Source organism: Oratosquilla oratoria, chromosome 1 (genome assembly GCF_046742065.1).
Source record: "Oratosquilla oratoria isolate Oo_2021 chromosome 1, ASM4674206v1, whole genome shotgun sequence".
Classification (NCBI taxonomy): Eukaryota; Metazoa; Arthropoda; class Malacostraca; order Stomatopoda; family Squillidae; genus Oratosquilla; species Oratosquilla oratoria.
Window position 1 is genome coordinate 133,723,498 of NC_134777.1, and position 20,517 is coordinate 133,744,014.

General features: G+C 41.7%; 1 protein-coding gene across 1 annotated transcript in view; it reads right to left on the minus strand.

The window, feature by feature from the left end:
- Positions 1-17,444: 17,444 nt before the first annotated feature.
- The window catches only part of Chi (LIM domain-binding protein 2 Chi), a 499,269-nt gene continuing 496,196 nt past the window's right edge, over positions 17,445-20,517 (minus strand). Inside the window, exon 9 of the mRNA XM_076188486.1 lies at positions 17,445-17,594. Within this exon, the coding sequence (XP_076044601.1) occupies positions 17,544-17,594 (51 nt within the window). The 3' untranslated portion in view covers positions 17,445-17,543. The remainder of the gene's footprint in view (positions 17,595-20,517) is intronic.

Sequence of the window (20,517 nt, forward strand, 5' to 3'; positions counted from 1 at the left end):
AGAGATTTGTCTTTAGTTATATATCTACATACCAAGGGCTTTTTTCCCCATATAAGGTAGGTAACCAAGTCAAAGGTACACGCCCACTCCCACCAATTCTCCACCCTTCTTTCCTATCTTGGCTCCTTGTGGAGAAAAGCAAGCAAATGTCTTGGGAGGGGAGGGGGGGAGAGTGTCATGAGAAATGTGCTTCTGGGAATGGATGCTAAGAGAAGATAATTTAAGAGAGGCAGAAAGTAGAATTTTAAATGTGCTTGAGATGAAGTCTGAGAAGTATGGTAGAGATTACAAGGTTGGATAGAGTGAGAAATAAGGAGAACAAGGTCAGGAAGGGAGCTACCAGATAAGGCTGGTGATAGATTATTGGAATGGTTAGGGCACATGGAAATAATGAGTGAAAAAATTATTAGCTAAAAAGGTGTGGAAAGCAGAGATGGATGGAGTAAACTTGAGGGTATGCCCAAGGATGAGATGAATGGATGGGATGAAAGGGGCTTCGAGCAAGAAGGAAATGTCTATTGAGGAAGGAAGGGAGAAGGCGGTGGATAGGGGTGAGTGGAGGATGGCTGTGCGTGGATGATATTTTGACACAGCCCAATGGGGATTTCTCCCTGTCCTCTATTTTCTGCATGAGGAGACAGAGAGGTGGGGTTGCTGTGTAAGTGAAGTAGATATGCTGTTGTGCTGGATTGGGTCTGATCTAGACAAGAGACAGGAATGACCCTTCATCTATGAGGAGCTGTATTTGTTCTGACACTTTTATCCTTATGGACAATCTCGCACTACTATTTCATGACCTCTTACATTTCATGTGTTGGTCTAGTTTGATTAGCGAACCATTGTATACATTGATGTAGGTACAGTCATGGATGCGTGTGTGGGGTTTTATTGCTTTATGGTAATTGGTTGGGTCTTGTTCCCAGATGCTTTGCCATACAATTAGCATTATGGATCAGGGTACTGGATAGTAGTCTGTTACTGGCAATGAAGTGGAGGCATTGAAAGGGAATAATGCCACCTCGTGATGTGCTTTGTCAGCTTGTTAACCTGAGGTAGTACAAAGGATTACAAAGGCGGAGCATGCCGACAGGAGACCTTTTGATCCATATCTAGGTTGGATGCGAAAAAAAATCATATTAATAATAAAAACTATAATAAAATAATAAATAAAAACTATAACAATGTAAATAACAAATAAAATACATAAATAAATGCATAGGTATAGTTAAATAATAAACAAACAGGTAAATAGTAAATAATAATAAATTGACATATAACTAATAATAAATGAAAATCAGACAGACAAATGACAACAAAACAAAGTACCCTACAAAAGGATATATATTGGAAGCAGGTGAAGATTTTGATGATCTAAGAATGGATTTTGTGGACCATTGGGTGGTGGGACTTCAAGGGTGAAATTGCTTGTAGGATACTTTGCAAGTCTGAGGTGATTATATAGGATTTAGGGAGGAGTGGTGGCTAATACACCGGGCAGCAAGGGCAATGAAGCTTGATATGATGGGAGGGAGGGAGAGATCCAGGTTTGGTGTCAGTTGGGAACTGTCAGTGAACAGCTGTTGAATGAGTGAATAGGTGGGGGGAGAGATTCCTGTTGGGTGACTTCAGTTGCCCTTAGATCTTTTGTAGGGTGGCTGAAGTGTGTGTGTGTGTGTGTGGGGGGGGGTATTGGAGGAAGAAGCCAGAAGGCATGGGTGGATGTTGTTATGGGAAGGACTTTCTCAGCTATTTCCAGTGTGGATAATAGGTCTCCCATTCACTTGTCACATGGATGGGCACTTGTGGGTATTTGTTAAATTCTTGATGGGTTGTAGAAGTTTTGATGTAGGACATTGGTTGCTCCTGATGCAGTAGAGATATCTTGGTGATATCAGGGATTGCTTGGTGCCCAGAGAGGGCACTTTCTGCATTCAAGTGTTTTGGTGGAGTCATCAGAACTAGTACCACGAGATGGCACTGTACGCTGCTTTAGAATGTGAATTACCAAATAACAAACATTTTTGTCAAAAAGTCCCTCATAAAAACACTTGGGATAAGATATTTTTTAAACATGGTTCTTGTGAAAATGAATAACCTTAAACAAAAAATGCAAATTTATACCAGAGCATGGTGATTACCCTGTATGACTGCTCTATGTTTATATGTTGCAATAAAGCCTTTAAAATGAAGACTATTCCATTTTATTTTCATGTTTAATTACAAAAATTTTGTTATTTGTTATTTTTTCCAATAAAGTGTGTGACTGAGGCAAGGATGCATTATAGCTATAATTATTATTATTTTTTTCTTTATGTGGAGTGCAGTGAAGAAATAAATGTTTTATCATTGGTTTCCAATGTCAGCCTGTTAGTTGTCAGTAAACTGCCATAATTCAGATTCATAAATGACATACGGGAACATCTGGAAATCTTGCTGGGTCACATGAAGAATTGTCACCCCAGAACGCCCACATAAACAATCGTCACCCCAGGAGATCCCACTTGAAGAATTGTCACCCCAGTACGCCAAATCAACAGTGGAATAAAGATTAGGTTAGGCTGAATGAGGGTTATGCTTACTGTCATCAACTTGTACAACCGAAGAATCGTAAATCCAGAATGGTAGTGAAACAACCAGATACCCATCAAAGTCTGTGGTGACAATTCTTCATGTGATCCCATTTAATTCTGAACTATGAGTTCCGTTTCCCCTACTAGGATTTTTTTATCTTTGCTCGGATCCGATTTGCTCCTAAACTTAATTTATTGGTTTAATAATGCTTAGAGCAAACCTTACATAACTTACTTGTAAGGCAGTTCATATACTTAATTCTTTGATGGTGAATCTGCCTTTTTGTTAGCCATCAAGAACGCTTTGAATCGCATGTCGAAAACGTAACCAAATCAGTTAAAGGAGCAGTTAGTCCCCAAAATTCATACCTTCAAGTTCTCTTCATACATTAGCAGGACAACACTGTAGCTCCGCACTGACTCTTGTTCCAAGGACGATTCCCACTAATTTTCTATTTATCTTACACAGAAACTAAAAGTTTCAACAAGCGTACTTCAATGGTTTCTGAACCTGTTAAATTTCCAACACTCAAATTTTCTTACCTTCCTATTATGATGCTTCCTCTTGTTCAACTTTTCAGTGTCTCTTGAGGTGAAACTCCTCTTCGGAACCGTTACCCTTGGTCAAGTTTATCATTTCACTTAAAATCTAATTCAAATTATTTAGATTATTTTATATTTCTGCTTAAAGTTTTATTATCAATTAAATTACCACAGTTGGTTAAATAGACAAATGTTGGTAGTTCGATTTGATTAGATTTATTTCAGTATAAAATAATTTTACAAGCAAATTGGGCCAAAAAACAAAACAAATGAAATAACCAATGTAAAGAATATACACTGAGTCATAGGTGCATACACATACAAAGATATACCAAGGGCTTTTTTTTTTTTCCTTACAAGGGAGGTAGCCAAAAAAAAAGACATAAATACCATTCCCACCCATTCCATCCCTATTACACTCCACTCCCCTCAACCCTCTACTCTCCCTCTTGGCACCTCCTGGATGACGGGTCATCCCTGCATCTTGTCCACTGCCCTGGGTCAGAAGCAGTGTCGCAAGACACAGCACTTCCACAGCAAGGCTGCTTCATTAAAATGGCGACCCCCCTCTCCGTCCCCCCATGCAGAAATGGAGAAGACTGGGAGAAATCCCTTCGAGCTGCGTCAAATTGTTCTCACATACTACCTAACCCCCATCCCCCCACCCATTCCACCTCATGCATCACCACATCATCCACACACAACCTTTTTCCATTCACCCCTGTCTTCTGTCCTCTCCCGTCCTTCCTCAACAGACATTCCCTTCTTCCCCAAAGCCCCTTTTACCTCATCCATCCATCTTATCCTAGGTTGCCCTCACATGTTCACTCCCTCCACATCTACCTTCCATACCTCTTTCACTAGTCTTTCTTCACTCATTCTTTCCTTGTGTCCAAACCACCCTATCTCCCAACTTCCTTATCACCCCTGTTCTCCTCCTCACCTCCTCATTTCTCACTCTATCTACTAGTAACCCCAATCATACTTCTCAGACACCTCATCTCAAACACATTCAAACTCCTCTCTTTCTTATGTTCCATGTTTCTGCCCCATGCAGTGCTGTTGGCACAATCACTCCACACAATCTCCTATTAGCATCCATTCCCAATTGTCTATTTCTCTTTACACTTTTTAATCCACCAAGGCATTTACTCGCTTCTCTCAATCTACATTCTACTTCCACCCCCATTCCTCCCTTTCCTGCCACATTCGCACTCAAGTATCTAAAACTATCCAGTTCCTCCAGTCTCTCTCACGTAATGCTCACTTCCAGCCTACTGTCACTCTCTCCCCTCGTACATCTCATCACCTTACTTTTACCTCCCACCCCTTGTACATCTCATCACCTTACTTGTAACCACAGTCAGGTAAGAATATAATAATAGACAAGGGGTGAAATGTTTTTTGTACAGAAATGAAAAAAAAACAAGAAACTGCTGGTGTCTGCACTTCAAAGCCATTCTGATTATGTTTGTAGCTTATGGTACAGTGGACTATCCAAAAGATATGTGTAAGCTGCAGGTGGCTCAAAATAAAATTGTACGATATAGACTTGCCGGTAATATTTGAGAAGTGCACAAGTAGCGATGCATTACTAATATATATACTGTATGTATATATATATATATGTGTGTGTGTGTATGTATATATATATTCATTCTGTGTAGGATGTACGATAGTTTAGGCAGCCTAGTGCTGCCCATATGTACTGTATGCACTATGCATTGCATAGTCCATACATTAGCAAGCAAGTAAGGGGAGTGCGCCGAAGCACGGCAATAAAGCACAAACTTTACATGATATTGTTTCATTCAACATCTACCATGGTGCAGTAATCACAGGATAGGACGTATGCCCTACAACCTCCAGGATGCCCTTGCCATGCTGCCCCACCTACACGCCCGCTTGACCACCCAGGGCCACCACCACCTGCGGGTTCAGACAATTGGCGGAAGCCATTCAGTCCTTGGCTTCATTGTTCGCCGAAGGCCATGGCTCATCAGCCACCAAGGTCCCGCCCTCCGCAACTAAGGAGAAATGTGAGGTGGGAATGGAGCCGGCATTATTCAGGACCTGGAGGAGATCCATGGGGTGCTGGTTATCCCTCTGTAGATTCAACCCACACGACGCAGTGTCCCATGTGAGGCTATACTGTACTCCGGCTTTACAACGCACGCTGGTACAAGAATGGGACTCCCTCACCCCGGATGCAGCTCTGGATACTATTGAGCAAATAGTGTTACACAAGTACAATCAGGCAGTGCTCTGGTCTGATTTCTTTAATGCATCACAGGAACCCAGTGAGTGTTAATGATTATTTCACGAAATGTTCACAAAAGGCTACAAACTGCGAGTTCAAATGACCCCAGTGCAACCACTCCCTAGCAGAATACATGTTATTGCCCAAATTGATAGTGGGGTTTAGGGATGATGCGCTCTGACGCCACGTTTTTCAACAATGTGACGATATCACGTGTGTCGAGACATAAGAACAAGGTCCGGTTCATTCGAAGCGTTGCAGAAAGATCAGCTAAGCTGTGCTGGCAGGAACCAGCTTGTGCGGCTGACAGCAGTGAGTGTTCAGACCTACAAGACAAAATGGCAGCAGCCGCGGGCAGACCCTCCGGCACCCCCCACCCAGAGGCGCGCACCTGTGGAAACTGTGGCGCACGTCAGTGACGTCACATGCACTCTGCCAATATGATGGGTGCCAGAAGCGTGGTCACTTTCAAAGGTGCTGCAGGAGCACCCCCCCCTCTTCTGAGCCCAGACCAAGAGTGATATCACCGGTGTCAGAGGCTATCAGGTGTGCCGTCAACCCAGTGTCAGTTATCATCTACGGGGCCACACCTCAGGCGATCACTGGACGCGGTGGTGGACACAGGGCCAGCACTCCTATCAGGGGTGGGGTTGCAACCTGCAAATCTATAAGCATGTGCTATCCTGCAAGACGTGGCTGACCTCCCATTGCAGTGCATGGGCATCGCAAAGTGCAGCATTGCCCTAGGGGGTCATACCACAGACCAAGACATCTACTTTGGGCAATCAGCCAAGGACCTCTTCCTATCTCTTGATGCCTGCAAGGAGCTACATCTGGTACCTGGGAGCTTCCCACATGTTTCCCCCAAAGCAGCACATGCCCAACCCACACCAGGGACAGGCCCACTCACCCAGCCACTGCCCAGACCATCCACAGTGTCTCTACTCCCGCTCAAGGAGTGGCTACTATAGCACTTTTCAGCACCTCAAGAGTACCGCTGCCGGTGATGTACGGGCCACCACATCGAATCCACCTGGCCCCCGTAGCCAACCCTTACACGAGTCACACGCCGACATCTATGCTGAAGCACTGGAAAGCAGAGGCAACTCGACGAAGATGTGAGGTGCAGGGTCATTGAGCCTGTTCCGGCTGGACTGCCCACCGAATGGTGCACCCGGATGGCAGTGGCCAACCCCGCAGCACTGTTGACTTTCAAAGGGTCAGCACAATCCCGCACCCTTCGACATGGTTTCCAACATTCCCAAGCACTCCTAGAAGTTGGTAGCGGATACACACTGGGTATACCACCAGGTGGAGCTCCACCCGGACAGCCACAACCTCACCATGTTCATCACACCATGGGGTAGGTACAGATATCGCCCCACCCCCATGGGCCACTGCTCTGCTGGTGATGCATACACAAAGCGGTTTGACAATGCCATACAAGGGATAGTAAGGAAGCACAAATGCATGGATACACCCTGTTGGGAGATAGGGTGGATGAAAGAGTATTGGGATGGTTTGGACATAAGGAAAGAATGAGTGAAGAAAGACCAGTATAGAAGGTAGATGTGGAGGGAGTGAACATGCCTTTTGACTTCCGCATTAAACCGGAGCGCTAAATGCCCTTTTTACCTGGTACTTTGGGTGGTACATTGGGTGATTCTTTGGGGATCTTATGTACCTATTTATCGTGTTATCAAATTTATTATACTTTTCATACCACTATTGTTGTTTCTGATTTATGCATGTGCATTTACTTTATAGAATATATATATATATATATATGTAGTAAACATAATTGTGTTTGCTTGTCTACTTCACAGCTATGCAAACTTCCTGGTACATGGGGGTAGATCTGGTGTTTCTTTTGGGGGACCCGATGTACCTATTTATCATGTTAGTATCAAATATATCATGGCTTATATATAGGCCAGTCATTTTATGGATATACCCACCACAAATTGCAATAGTAATAAAACTTGGCATTTTTGCTTCTTTTGACCCATGTAATAACATAGTAAAAATCAAGGAAATTCGAGGCATTGGAACACATTCATTTCGAGCAACCACTTTTTGAAAGTTATGCACGAAAATACGGTAATAGAAATGGCATAATATTTTTGTTATAATAGTGCTTTTGTTATTTCTTTCACATTTCTCAAAAGATGTCAAAAATTTGATTATTGAATAAATAAATTGAGATAATTAACGTCTAATAGCCTTTTGTTATTTTTTTTTCAGGTTAATCAGTAGCATGGGCGATTGCGTTTTCTGCAGCGAGTCTCTCGGCAACGGCGAACAAACCACGAAATTAGATGCCAAGGGGTGTGATGGAATAAGCAAGGCAAATGACCTATGGCAGGCTGATATCAGTGTCGCACCTGGACAAGTTGTATACACCAAATGCAGGAAGGACTTCTGCTCCCAACTGTCTATTGAGCGAGACATCAGAAAACGGGGATACGACTGTACTGGTGGTTTCAGCGGCACTGCGTGCGCGTCGATCTGCCAGTTCTGCGTTTAACTACAGCGAACACTGTTTGTTCTGTGGAACACCAGACAAGTACCAGGGCAGACAAAAAACGCATAAACTTGTACCAGTCCGAACAATGGACTTCCAGAGGAAGGTTACAGAGAGTTGTGTTGAACGCAATGATGCATGGTCAGAGACAGTAAAGGCTCGAGTAGAATTCGTCCAGGACTTGCATGCCGCTAACACAGTCTATCATAATATATGTAGCATACACTTCAGAACTGGGAAGCAGATTCCACGCCAGTTCCTTACAGTGCCAAGCAAGCGACCTAAGTATGGTAGACCGGCTGATGACACACGGAATGATGCATTCATAAAAGTCGTAGGGTACCTCAAAGCCAATGACGAGGAACAGACAACGATACCGGATCTCATAGAGAAAATGGGGGAATTTCTTCTTGGAACTGATTGCACACCTTATGGATTCACCTACATGAAGGAATGTATCCAAAAGCACTTTGGTCAGGATATCACCATCGCAGAAATAAATGGCAAAGAGAATGTTGTGACCTTTCGCCACAGGGCCTCTGCGATCATTCACGAATTCCATCAAAGGCCAAAGGAGACATCATCTGAAGCTGAGAAGATGAGACTGATTAAGACGGCAGCAAAACTGATCAAAAGTGATATGAAATCCGTACAACAGTCGATAGATATGTACCCATGTACAACTGAAATGTCCTCAACAGAAGAAGCCATGTCGTTCCTACCTGAATCACTAAAACTCCTTCTTCAAACACTGTGGGCCGAGATGCTGATAGAAAAGTCGGTTCTCTAGGGCAAGCTATCATGCAGGCAATTCGGCCCCAAGTGCTGCTGGCACCCTTACAGATAGGACTGGGTGTACAGATGCACCATCATTTTGCATCAAAGTTCTTGATCGACACCCTTCATGCCCATGGATATTGCAGTTCTTATCGTGAGATACAAAGGTATGAACGGAGTGCAGCAGTTGTACAAGGGACAGACATACCAAACTACCGGCCAGAGCAGGTCATCCAATATATGGCGGACAATGTCGATCACAACATCCGTACAACAGATGGCCTCAACACATTCCACGGGATGGGAATGATTGCGTCTGTCACTCCAGGTACCCAGACGTCAACAAGAGTGCCACGTGTGCCTGTGACACTGAAGGATGTTGTAGCTGTGGGCCGAATAAACATCCGACATCTGACATCACCTTGCGATGGGCTAGATATTCTGAGGTATGAGGTTCTACAAGATGAGATGGAAAAGGACAGATCTACCAACCTTGACCTCCTCTGGAAGCTGTCCCTCACATTGCGCTCACCACGACCAGCATGGTCTGGCATGATGCAAGCCGTGCACACTGGTGTACATCCAGGGAACAGCAGTGATCCAACTTGCATCTATTCAACATTGACATTTCTATCTGAGCACGCCAAACAGTACAACGCAAAGGTCATTATCACATTTGACCAACCACTTTGGTGGGGGGCGCTTACCATCATTGAAAGTCAATCGGAGGGCAGTGACTTGCGTAAGATTGTACTGCACATGAGGGGCTTCCACACGTTGATGAGCTTCTTGGGGAGTATTGGAAATATCATGTCAGGATCTGGACTGCGCTCTGTTCTGGAACTGGTGTATGCCGAGAACACTGTAACACACATGCTGTCTGGCAAGGCATATGACCGAGGTATCTGTGGGCATCTCTTGGTTGATGCAGCACTGAACACTCTCCTTGCAGAAAGAATACTTGGTACGCTAGTGCCTACTTGTTCGCAGGCTAAGGATGATGGTCCTCAGGGCACTGTAGGAGATGACGAACCAAGTGAAGACGAGATAATCCAAAGCATAGATGATGCACAGCCATGGATCCACATGATACCGAGTCAGGGTCGCAAAGTGTGGGAGCTGGACCAATTGACCTGTGTGAGCTGCGAGACCTGTATGATTCATTGATGAAGGGTGAGTGTTCCACTGAAGATATCCTTTCAGCTCCGGTTCTGGACTCTGTTCGTGACATCTTGAATGTTGCCCGACAATCGATGAAGGATCTGCATACTGCACAGCTATGGCTGCAATACATGGACATGATTGACATACTGAGGACATTCCTGAGGTCGGAACGCATTGGTGACTGGCGTCTGCACGTGCATGCTTTGCACGACATGTTGCCCTACCTGGCAGCTGCAGGCCACAATCTCTACACCAAATCTATTTACGCCTACCTGCAGCGACTGTCACAACTGTCTATTCAGCATCCCGAGGTCCACCAGAATGGATATCACGTAGTGCGGCGCTCAGATCGGTACTGGGCCAGCTTGTCCGCAGATCTTCTGATCGAGCAAGTGCTCATGAGAAGTGTGAAAACCACAGGGGGACTGACAAGGGGTCATGGCATGAGCAAGTCGCAAAGGATCACATGGCTGCTGTCCACCCCCATATGTGCAGAGGTCAACATGGCCTTGCAAGACTACACATCAGTGCAGTATGGGACCAGTGACCAGCACAAAGAACAAAGAGCAGCTCGACAAGCACGGGACACAGATGACACGCACAAACTCATTGGCTACCTGTCATCAAAGGATCCCTTTGGAAACGATCCAACTCTGCAAAGCATTGACACTGGCATCACAGCTGGAGATTCGGTCAATGCTGACCAAGCAGCGTCAGTGGGCAGGAAGATCTTAGATGGAATGGTTGGCAAAAAGGTTCTTGATCACACGTTCAAGAAAAAAAATCAAGTTGTGACTTTAGACACACGTTCATTAGTGAAAAGTGGCAAAGAATCTGTTCTGATAGATCCACAACTGTTGTTCCAACGTCTGAGTACGGCAGGATCACACTGTGATGACCTCACTGATGTCTTCAAGTACGAACTATGCAGTTACCCACCAGCACTGTTTCAGACCATTGATATCCTGCTTGAGGCCGACAAGCCAGCACTAGCCGAGGCCATTTGGAAACAACTCCCCCTTGCCGTTCGCAACACAGTGCTGCCACAGAATGTGCAATATGTTTTGGATGGTGGGGCACTGCTACACAGAATTCCTTGGAATTTTGGCGAGACCTATGAAGGAATCTCCAGTCACTACATACGATATGTTGGAGACAGGTATGGTAACGCTGTCATAGTGTTTGATGGATATGTGAGTACACCCTCCACCAAAGATGTAGTGCACAGCAGGCGCGTTCGATCTCACAGTAGTCCCCTTGTCAACTTCACAAAGGACATGGTATGTACTATGAAGAAAGATGACTTCCTTGCCAACCAAACAAATAAACAAAGCTTCATCAATCTACTGAGTGATGACCTTCAACGGCAGCACAACGATGTTCTTCATGCCAGGGCAGATGCAGATGTCCTCATAGTGGAGACAGCCATTGCATGTGCAAACACCAAGGACACCGTGGTAGTTGGCGATGACACCGATCTTCTTGTTCTCCTATGTAGTCGTGCAGGGCCCACATCACACAACCTGTTCTTCCGACCTGAGCCTAAGCTGACGTCAAGGAGGCAAGCAAGATGTTGGAATATCGAGCAAGTACAAAAGACACTTGGACGCCATGTGTGTGACAAGCTTCTTGTGGCACATGGACTCCTGGGTTGTGATACCACGTCAAGACTGTACTCAATTGGCAAATCAGCAGCTTTGAAGAAGCTGAACTCCAGTGCGTATTTCTCTGGGCTTTTGGCAACGTTCAACACTCCTGGAGCGTCGAAAGAGGATGTCATGACAGCTGGAGAGAATGCCCTGGTTTGCTTGTACAATGGCCAGCCCGGGGAAACACTGGACATACTGAGGCTTCAACGCTTCTGCACTGTCAGAGTTGAGCCTCGTACCCTGCCCCCTACATCAGCATCTGTAAAGCAACATTGCCTACGGGTGTATGTTCAGGTTCAGCAGTGGCAAGGAGTTGGCATGGATGCCAATCGTTGGGGATGGGCTATCCGTGACGAGAGAATGGTTCCCGATATGACCGAGATGAAGCCTGCTCCAGATTACCTGCTAGATGCCATCCACTGTGGCTGCAATACAGACTGCAGCACCCGACGATGCAGCTGTCGCAAGTACAACCTGGAATGCTCTTCCGCCTGCAGTGAATGCAAAGGACTTCACTGTTCTAATGTGACCTTGCCAGAACCAGAAAGTGATCCAGAAGAAGAATGCGCTCTTGCTGGTCCTGAAGATGAATAAACATTTGTCAATGTGGTCTGGTACATGGAGATGTCTTGGCAATATGATTAGACTTAACTCTCAGTTCATTCAACTCTTGATCCTTGGCCATGGTCATCTTAATTTAGCTAAGGTGAATGCCGGTGTCGTAATGTAACATGTATACAGTTGTTTGTCTAGAATATACACTGAAAATTTTATGCAGATTTTCTCTTAAAACCTCTTAAACGATTGCAAAATTTGGAAATGTTCCAATGCTTCGATTTTCCTTGATTTTTAGTATGTCATTCTCCACTAAATTTGACATTGAAAAATGCATGTTTCATTACTATTGCAATTTGTGGTGGGTTCGACCCAAAAATGGCGTAGAATGACTGGCCTAATACTTTTTTGCTGTTTCTGATTAATGAATATGTATTGACTTGATAAAATTTCAACATATGAATATATAGTAAACAAAATTATATAAGAAGTACAGGAGATCTGTATATTTCAACTGTCTGTAGTCCTCTTCTGCTGAAGCGGACTACAAATAGTGGTCAAAATATACAGATTCCTGTACTTCTGATATTATTTCTCCAATAGTGGGTTTAAAGTGTATATTTACAAATGTATTATAACATTACAGTTTCCCAAAATCAATTATATCATGGCTTGTACACTTTTGCTGCTGTTTCTGATTGATAGATATGTATTGACTATAAATTTTCAATGTATGAATATATAGTAAATAGAATTGTGATCGATCACAAATTTGCTAGTACTAAATCAGAGACTGGCTCCTTCTGTAAAAACAGCTTTTATCACACTAGTACTATACTATTAAATTTCAATTTAAGAGTTTATTCAACAAAATATTACACATTACATTTGCATGTTGAAGATGCACACATATATATAAACATTAATTTGTTGAAAAAGAGAGAGTGGAAACAAATGTTCTCCCTTAATTATAGTTTATATATATTTAAGTATTTACAATAGTTTTTCACAGAAAAGTCAATTTTATCACAAAGATGGTAATAGGTCTATGCAGATTTTATTTATCCAGTAGGAGCAGCCAATATTTACAATTTATATAGATATAAGGTGTAGATATACAATTTGGGTAGTGTTCACAAGAAGCTACACATTACTATAGGCCAGTATCACTAACAAGCACTATAGCCAAAATTTGTGAGAAAATCATCAACAATAGATGGTTAAAACATCTGGAAGGCAACAACATAATAAACCCAAGACAATTTGGGTTCAGACAAGGAAGATCATGCACCACCCCAGATTTAAGAAAAATTAAAAAAAAAAATTGTTTTATTGCATAAATACATAGTAGGGATCTTGCTCTAGATGCTGGTAAAGTGTTTTTATCGTACCAACATTTTTAAAGGGTTTAAAGGGCCTACCCTCCCTCCCCCCGGCAGCCAAATGCTGCGCACGACCATTGTTTACATACGTGTTGACCATATTTTACTCTATTTTTTTGCGTTTGATGCACTCAAAGTTTTCTCTTACGTCCAGCATGCACGTGAGTATGTGGTGTGAGGAAGTTCAGCCTGCACGACTGGCAGTGGCCTGAGCCTTACAAAGTATAGGACATGTACACGTTAGCTTGCCGCGTTCACTAATTTGCCGTGTGAAATTCGCATATATTTTTCAGTGAAGAGATATTTGAATATATTAGCCATGCCTAAGCTATCCAAACAAAAGGCACACTTGCAGAAGATAAGAACGTCTACATTAGCAACTCAAGGGGAGAAAGAAAGAACCCCAGCATCAACTTTGTTATCACCACCTCCGCCACCACCACTAGTACTCCCTCCAGCAGCTCTCTCCCTGCCATCTACATCCACATCCTCAGCACCTGATCCTCTGTCCTCTACACCTATATCAGACACGTTGTCTCTACGCAAACAACTGTTTGCTAACAAGTGGCTACAAGGATGCCTCCTTGTTGCAACACCTTGGGTTTAGAGTCTCAAACCTCACAGTGATGTCCCTGATGCAGCAAGAGCCTGTTCCAACACCAGAAAGGAAACCCAAGAAAAGAAAGAGAGCTGAATCCCAGCAATCAGACTACCTTGCTGGGTCATTCTAGACCAAGAACTCAAACTTTACGACAAAGAGTGAGGTGGCAGCTTATGAGACCCTCACTTTGAGTGAATAATATCCTACACTGTAGGAGGGTACAAAGTGCCTGAGTTACTTGAAAGATGCAAAATCATCATGAAAATACAATGGAACCTGTTTTCAATGGGTCTTAGGAGGTCCAATGTAAAATTTAGTCAAACTAAGAAAAAAAAAAACCCTTTAACACTCGTTTCTGAAAAATGTAAGTTTTTGATACACAAAGTCTATCTCCTCCCTCAATTTTCAACCGATTTTTGCATATGAGGTCTCTATTAATAGCTAGATAAATGACAAAAAATGAAATAGAGAGTTTTTTTGCATATGTTCAATAGAAATTTTTTAATAACGTGTCAAAGTCAAAATTTTGCTTTTTTTTCGATAATTTTTTTATATTTTTTTCCTCGGCGTTAAACAAAGATATTAAAAAAAAATTCTATTTTGTTTTTTTATATATGTAGAAGATTCTTTTGCTGTAAAATGGAAGACATCGAATAAAAATTATAAGAGGAGATAGGATTAATCAGCAAGATCCTTCAGAAAAAAATATTTTGGGCGGGAGGTCCCCTTAATATGGTTCTACTCAAGACTAATAGGCATAGTGCAAGAAAGAAATGGATGGGCAGATTGTGCCTTCCTAGACTTGCAAAAAGCTTTTGACAAAGTACCACACAGAAAATTACTAAAAAAAAACTGGAACACATAGGAGGAATACAAGGGAACCTACTAAAATGAATGGAGGACTTCCTGACTGGTAGAAAGATGAGAGTAGTGCTCAGAGAAAAATATTCAGATTGGAAAGAAGTGATCAGTGGAGTACTGCAAGGATCTGTATTGGCACCAATAATGTTTGCTATTCATGTGAATGACATGAATGGGGATGTGAAATGTTATATGAGCTTCTTTGCAGGCAATGCCAAACTGTTAAGGAAAGTAGAAGCTGATAAGGACTGTGAAGCACTGCAGGAAGACCTAAATAAGGTATGTAACTGGAGTCAGAAATGGGAAGTGGACTTTAATACTAAGAAGCATAGCATAATGGAGTTTGGAAAAAAAGCAAAAACAGAATATCAGGAAAATATACAACTGGAACCAAGGAGGTAAAGAAGGCAGGATCCGAAAAAGATTTGGGGGTAATTATCACAAACAACTTGTCCTATGATAAACAGATTAACAAAAATGTCGGAGAGGCTTACAACTTGCTAAGATCAATAAAAGTAGCATTTGCATACTTGGACGAAGACATGATAAAAAAAATATTGGTTATATTGATAGAGTATGCAGCGACATTGTGGTCACCCAGTACCAAAAAGAATATAAAGAAAATAGAAAGAATCCAGAGAGCAGCAACAAAAATGACACCTGCACTTGCAAACCTATCATATGAGGAGAGATTGGCTAAACTGGAGTTACCGACGCTGGAGCAAAGAAGAGAGAGAGGTGACCTACTGACCATCTACAGAATCATGAAAGGCATAGAGATACTCGATAGAGAGGACTTACTAAACTGGGACAAGAGAAACACAAGAGGACATGGAAAGAAAATAAAAAAAAAACATAGCTATAGAAGAGAACTGAAGAAAAACAGTTTTCCACATAGAGTAGTGGACACTTGGAACAAACTGGATAATGAAATAGTATGTGCAAAAGCCATTCATGAGTTTAAAAGTAAACTAGACACTGTGAGATACAAAGGCGAGACACCACGAGCATAGCTCCCCTTCCCGCAAAATAAAACTAGGTAAATACTTGATTTGCTTCTACTCAAGACTAATAGACATAATACAAGAGAGAGATGGGTGGGCAGACTGTGCCTTTCTGGACCTACAAAAGGCATTTGATAAGGTACCACACAAAAAACTAATAAAGAAGATTGAGTCAATAGGTGGCATCAGAGGAAAATTATTAGAATGGATGAAAGATTTCCTGATTGAGAAGAAAATGAGAGTAGTAATTAGAGATAAATTCTCAAACTGGAAAGAAGTGATAAGCAGTGTCCCGCAAGGATCAGTACTGGCCCCGATCATGTTTGTCTTATACATTAATGACATGGATGAAGGTGTAGTGTTATATGAATTTCTTTGCAGATGATGCAAAGATACTAAAGAAGGTAAAAACGGAAGAAGACTGCAACTCTTTGCAAAAAGATTTGGACAAAATCTGGAATTGGACTCAAAAGTGGGAAGTAAAATTCAATATAAAGAAATGTAGTGTAATGGAATTTGGAAAGAGTAAAAACAGAATATCGAAAGATTAAAAAATTAGTGAAGAGGTGAAAAAAGTCAACTCGGAGAAAGATCTCGGAGTGATGATCAGCAAGGACATGACACCGGATAAGCATATTGATAAAATATTCAGAGAAACCTATAATTTATTGAGGTCAGTTAAAGTGGCATTTGCTTATTTGGACGAGGAAATGATAAAAAAAAATTCTAACTACACTAATAAGACCAAAACTTGAGTACCCAGCAACACTATAGACACCCAGTATTAAAAAGAATATAAAAAAATTAGAAAGAATACAAAGAGCAACAACAAAACCAGCACCAACTCTTTCCGAACTGACATATGAGCAAAGACTGTCTAAACTAGAATGACCAACTTTGGAACAAAGAAGGGAAAGAGGAGACTTGCTGACTATCTATGGAATAATGAAAGGAATGGAAGTCTTTGAAAAGAATGACTTGTTAATATGGGATAATGGTAAAACAAGAGGACATGAAAAGAAGCTAAAAAAGGATAGTTACAGAAGAGATCTGAAAAGGAACAGCTTCCCACACAGAGTGATAGATACTTGGAACAAATTAGACAACGAAACAGTGTGTGCAAACACTATTTAAGATTTTAAGAAAAAACTTGATGCTGAAAGATACAAAGACGGGTCACCATGAGCCTCTCTTCCTGTAGAGGTTCTGAAGTTGTTCCATTGCCCCTTGGGGAGAGAGAAGAAGCCCTATATCATGTTGGCTAAATTATAAGGCCTCATATATCAGATTATATAAAATCTGTCTGTAAAATTCCAGAATCTCTCAAACACTGAAATTTAACATTAAATTTATATTGTCCAGTAGCTCTTAACCTTACCTAACCTATTACATGAAAAAAAAATTAAATGCAAAAGTGAAAGATTTGGAAAATATGTTTGCATGATTCAGGAACACTACCCATGTATCCCGCAACCACCACATGTGATATGTGCACTGCCTCCAAATTACAGTTTCCCCGGCCACATGCATAAATATACCAAGGGCTTTTCCCCCCTTACAAGTGAGGTAGCCAAAATATAAGAATAGATAGAAATATTTCATTACATACCACAATACAATATTCAATGTTAGGAGATACGTGGTGTGTAATGCTTAACATCTGTTGAGCAAATCAGCTACGGGTGTTTTGATTACCTCGGTCCCCTGCAAAAATTTAGATTATGTTATTCATAGACATTTAATGGAGCACTTTGATATGCAATAAGTAACTGAAAATCAGCACAAGTTTCGGCTTAAATGCTTATGGGAGACTATTACTAGAGATAATTTGTTACATATCCCAGTTACTCAACAACCCTAAAATTAGACAAATGGATGCCATAGTTTTGTACCAGCCAAGCCCTTTGAGAAAGTCTTTCACCAACAATGATTAGCTAAATTGAATTACTAGGGCATTTGAGAACTATTTCTTCACTGAATTAAGGATTTCTTGACATCTTGAGAATAGTGTGGTGTTCTCAAGATTGGCCAATCCTTAGTTCTTCCTGTAACTTCTGGGGTTCCCCAGGGCACTGTCTTGGGACCTCTTCTCTTCCTTTCTTACATTTAGGATCTACATCACTTTCCTCAACTACTAGACTCTTTGTGGACAAAGTACATGAACAGATAGGAAACTGAAATTATTGACTTCAAGATGACCTTTGCCCTTGAAGACTGGGAAGCCAATGGCAAATGGCACTTAGACCTGACAAATGTCACCACATCAGATTCACCTATACTAATCAACCCATCTAATTTACATATACACTTCACAATACAGATCTAGATAGTTCCCAACCACAAATACCACATTTCAATAGACAAGTAGTCCACACATGTGAGCAATGTCAGGGCCACAGCCAATAGGACCCTGGTATTCTTGCACAGGAACCTCAGGAGGTGCAATGCAGACATCAAAATTCTTGATTTTAAGACGCTCGCTTGGCCACACTTAGTATTGGAACACCATTTGGTATCTACACACTAACAAAGATGTATACAAGCAAGTCCACACAAAATAAAGCCACAAGATGGATCAGACATCATTACAGACACACTGTCAGTCATTAGGTTTTTAACCTAATGACTGACAGTGTGTCTGTAATGATGTCTGATCCATCTTGTGGCTTTATTTTGTGTGGACTTGCTTGTATACATCTTTATACATTAAACTTGAACCACTTGAAACAAGGTGAATACAGACAACTATGTATAAAATTACACAGTTTAGTTGATATAAACAAAGAAAATTACACCCAACAAATACACTAGAGGCAGTCACAACCTAAACTACCACATATACCAAACAAGCACAAAAATATTTAAGTGATCATTCTTACCCAGCATCATCCAAGAATGGAATCACCTCCCATCTTGTATAGTCAATAGCCCCACTCTCTATACTTTTAGAAATGTGGTCATACATGACTACCTCCCTCTCCTCAATCCTAATCCCAATTCTGACCCTAATTCTGATCTCACCCTTAACCCTTATCCTAACCCCATTCCTAGACCAAATCCTGTCCCTAACCCGTAATTCCATTGTTCAGTGCCTGCAAATTATGCCATCCATGAGCATTCCTCTGTGGGTTCCCATAAAGAAAGAAAATTTATATTTGCTAGAACTTAGCACAAGTTATACCACCCTACATCAAGATGGGAATGAAATGATAAACACAACCATAACTTAAACTATCAAATACAAAAACAACAAACTATGATTCACCTATACTAATCAACCCATTAGTAGAAAAGGTGGTAGAAAAATGTGGGTTGGAGTGGGAACACTATATTCCTGACATTTCGATTACAAGGCTTCTTCAGAAGAAGACTTGTAGTTGAAATGTCAGGAATATAGTGTTTTCACTCCAACCCGCATTTTTCTATCACCTTGTCCACTCATCTGTCTTACCTTCATAGCATATATATATATATATATATATATATATATATATATATATATATATATATATGGGAAGGGAGATATAGGTTTTTGTAAGTGTGTATGGGCCTGGTAGTGAGAAGAGCGTAGAGGAAAGGGAGGCATTTTGGATGGATTTCAATGAATGCATAGAGGGATTAGGGAGAAATGTCAGTGTAGTTGTATTGGGAGACCTTAGTGCTAGGGTAGGAAATGAACAGATAGACGGAGTGATTGGGAAGTACAGGTAAACGTCGACTTACGATGGCATTAGGTTTCGATAGAGCCATCGTAAGACGATTTCATCGTAAGTCGATCCCCAATTTGTGTATCACTGTTCCGTGGTCACTGTACCTAGCCTACCTGTATATTAACCACCAGAGATACTGAATATAGCCTATTAAACATGTACAGTAGTTTATTTAATTATTTTTATCCTTTTTACCATATTCAAACACTATAATATGTATTTTCAGTACGGAGCTTAAATCTCGCGGGCAGCAGCCAATGCCAGCCGTACGACGTGACGTAATAATACTCGCATCATAAAATATAGTCACCGCTTATATCGATCGTTCTCTCTTTCACCCGCGAATTTTGAAGACCACAGAGAATGGGATTTAGGACACATTTGAGAGAATGTAAAAACACAGGGGGGACTACAATAAATATAATCAAGACGCCGATATGGCAGCGTCGCGAATCCACTTGCTCCTCATGACGCCTACGTGTGCGGCACCGTATGGAAGGGGTTAAATTATCATATCGTCGTCGTCGTCGTCGTCATCGTAAAGTCGAACAATCGTAAGTCGCGGCCATCGTAAGTCGACGTTTACCTGTATGGAGTTCCAGGAAAAAATGGTAGAGATGTATCTCGAAAGGAAGTTGATGATAGCAAATACAGTTTAGGAAGAAAATCAAGCATAAGTACACATGGAAGAGGGTGGTGGATGGAAGGGTGGCAGATAGAGTGTTAATGGACTATTGTAAGAGGCCGGTAGTTGTACGAATGGAAATTAGGTTGAGAAATACATGGGTATTGAAATGCTGAGTCAACGCCTACTGTTTGATAACATTGAAGGCACCGTTCTGTCAGTATAAACACGGCCGACAGAGGTGACTGTTTTATAATCGCTGATGTAATCAATTCAATGTTAGCGGCAGACC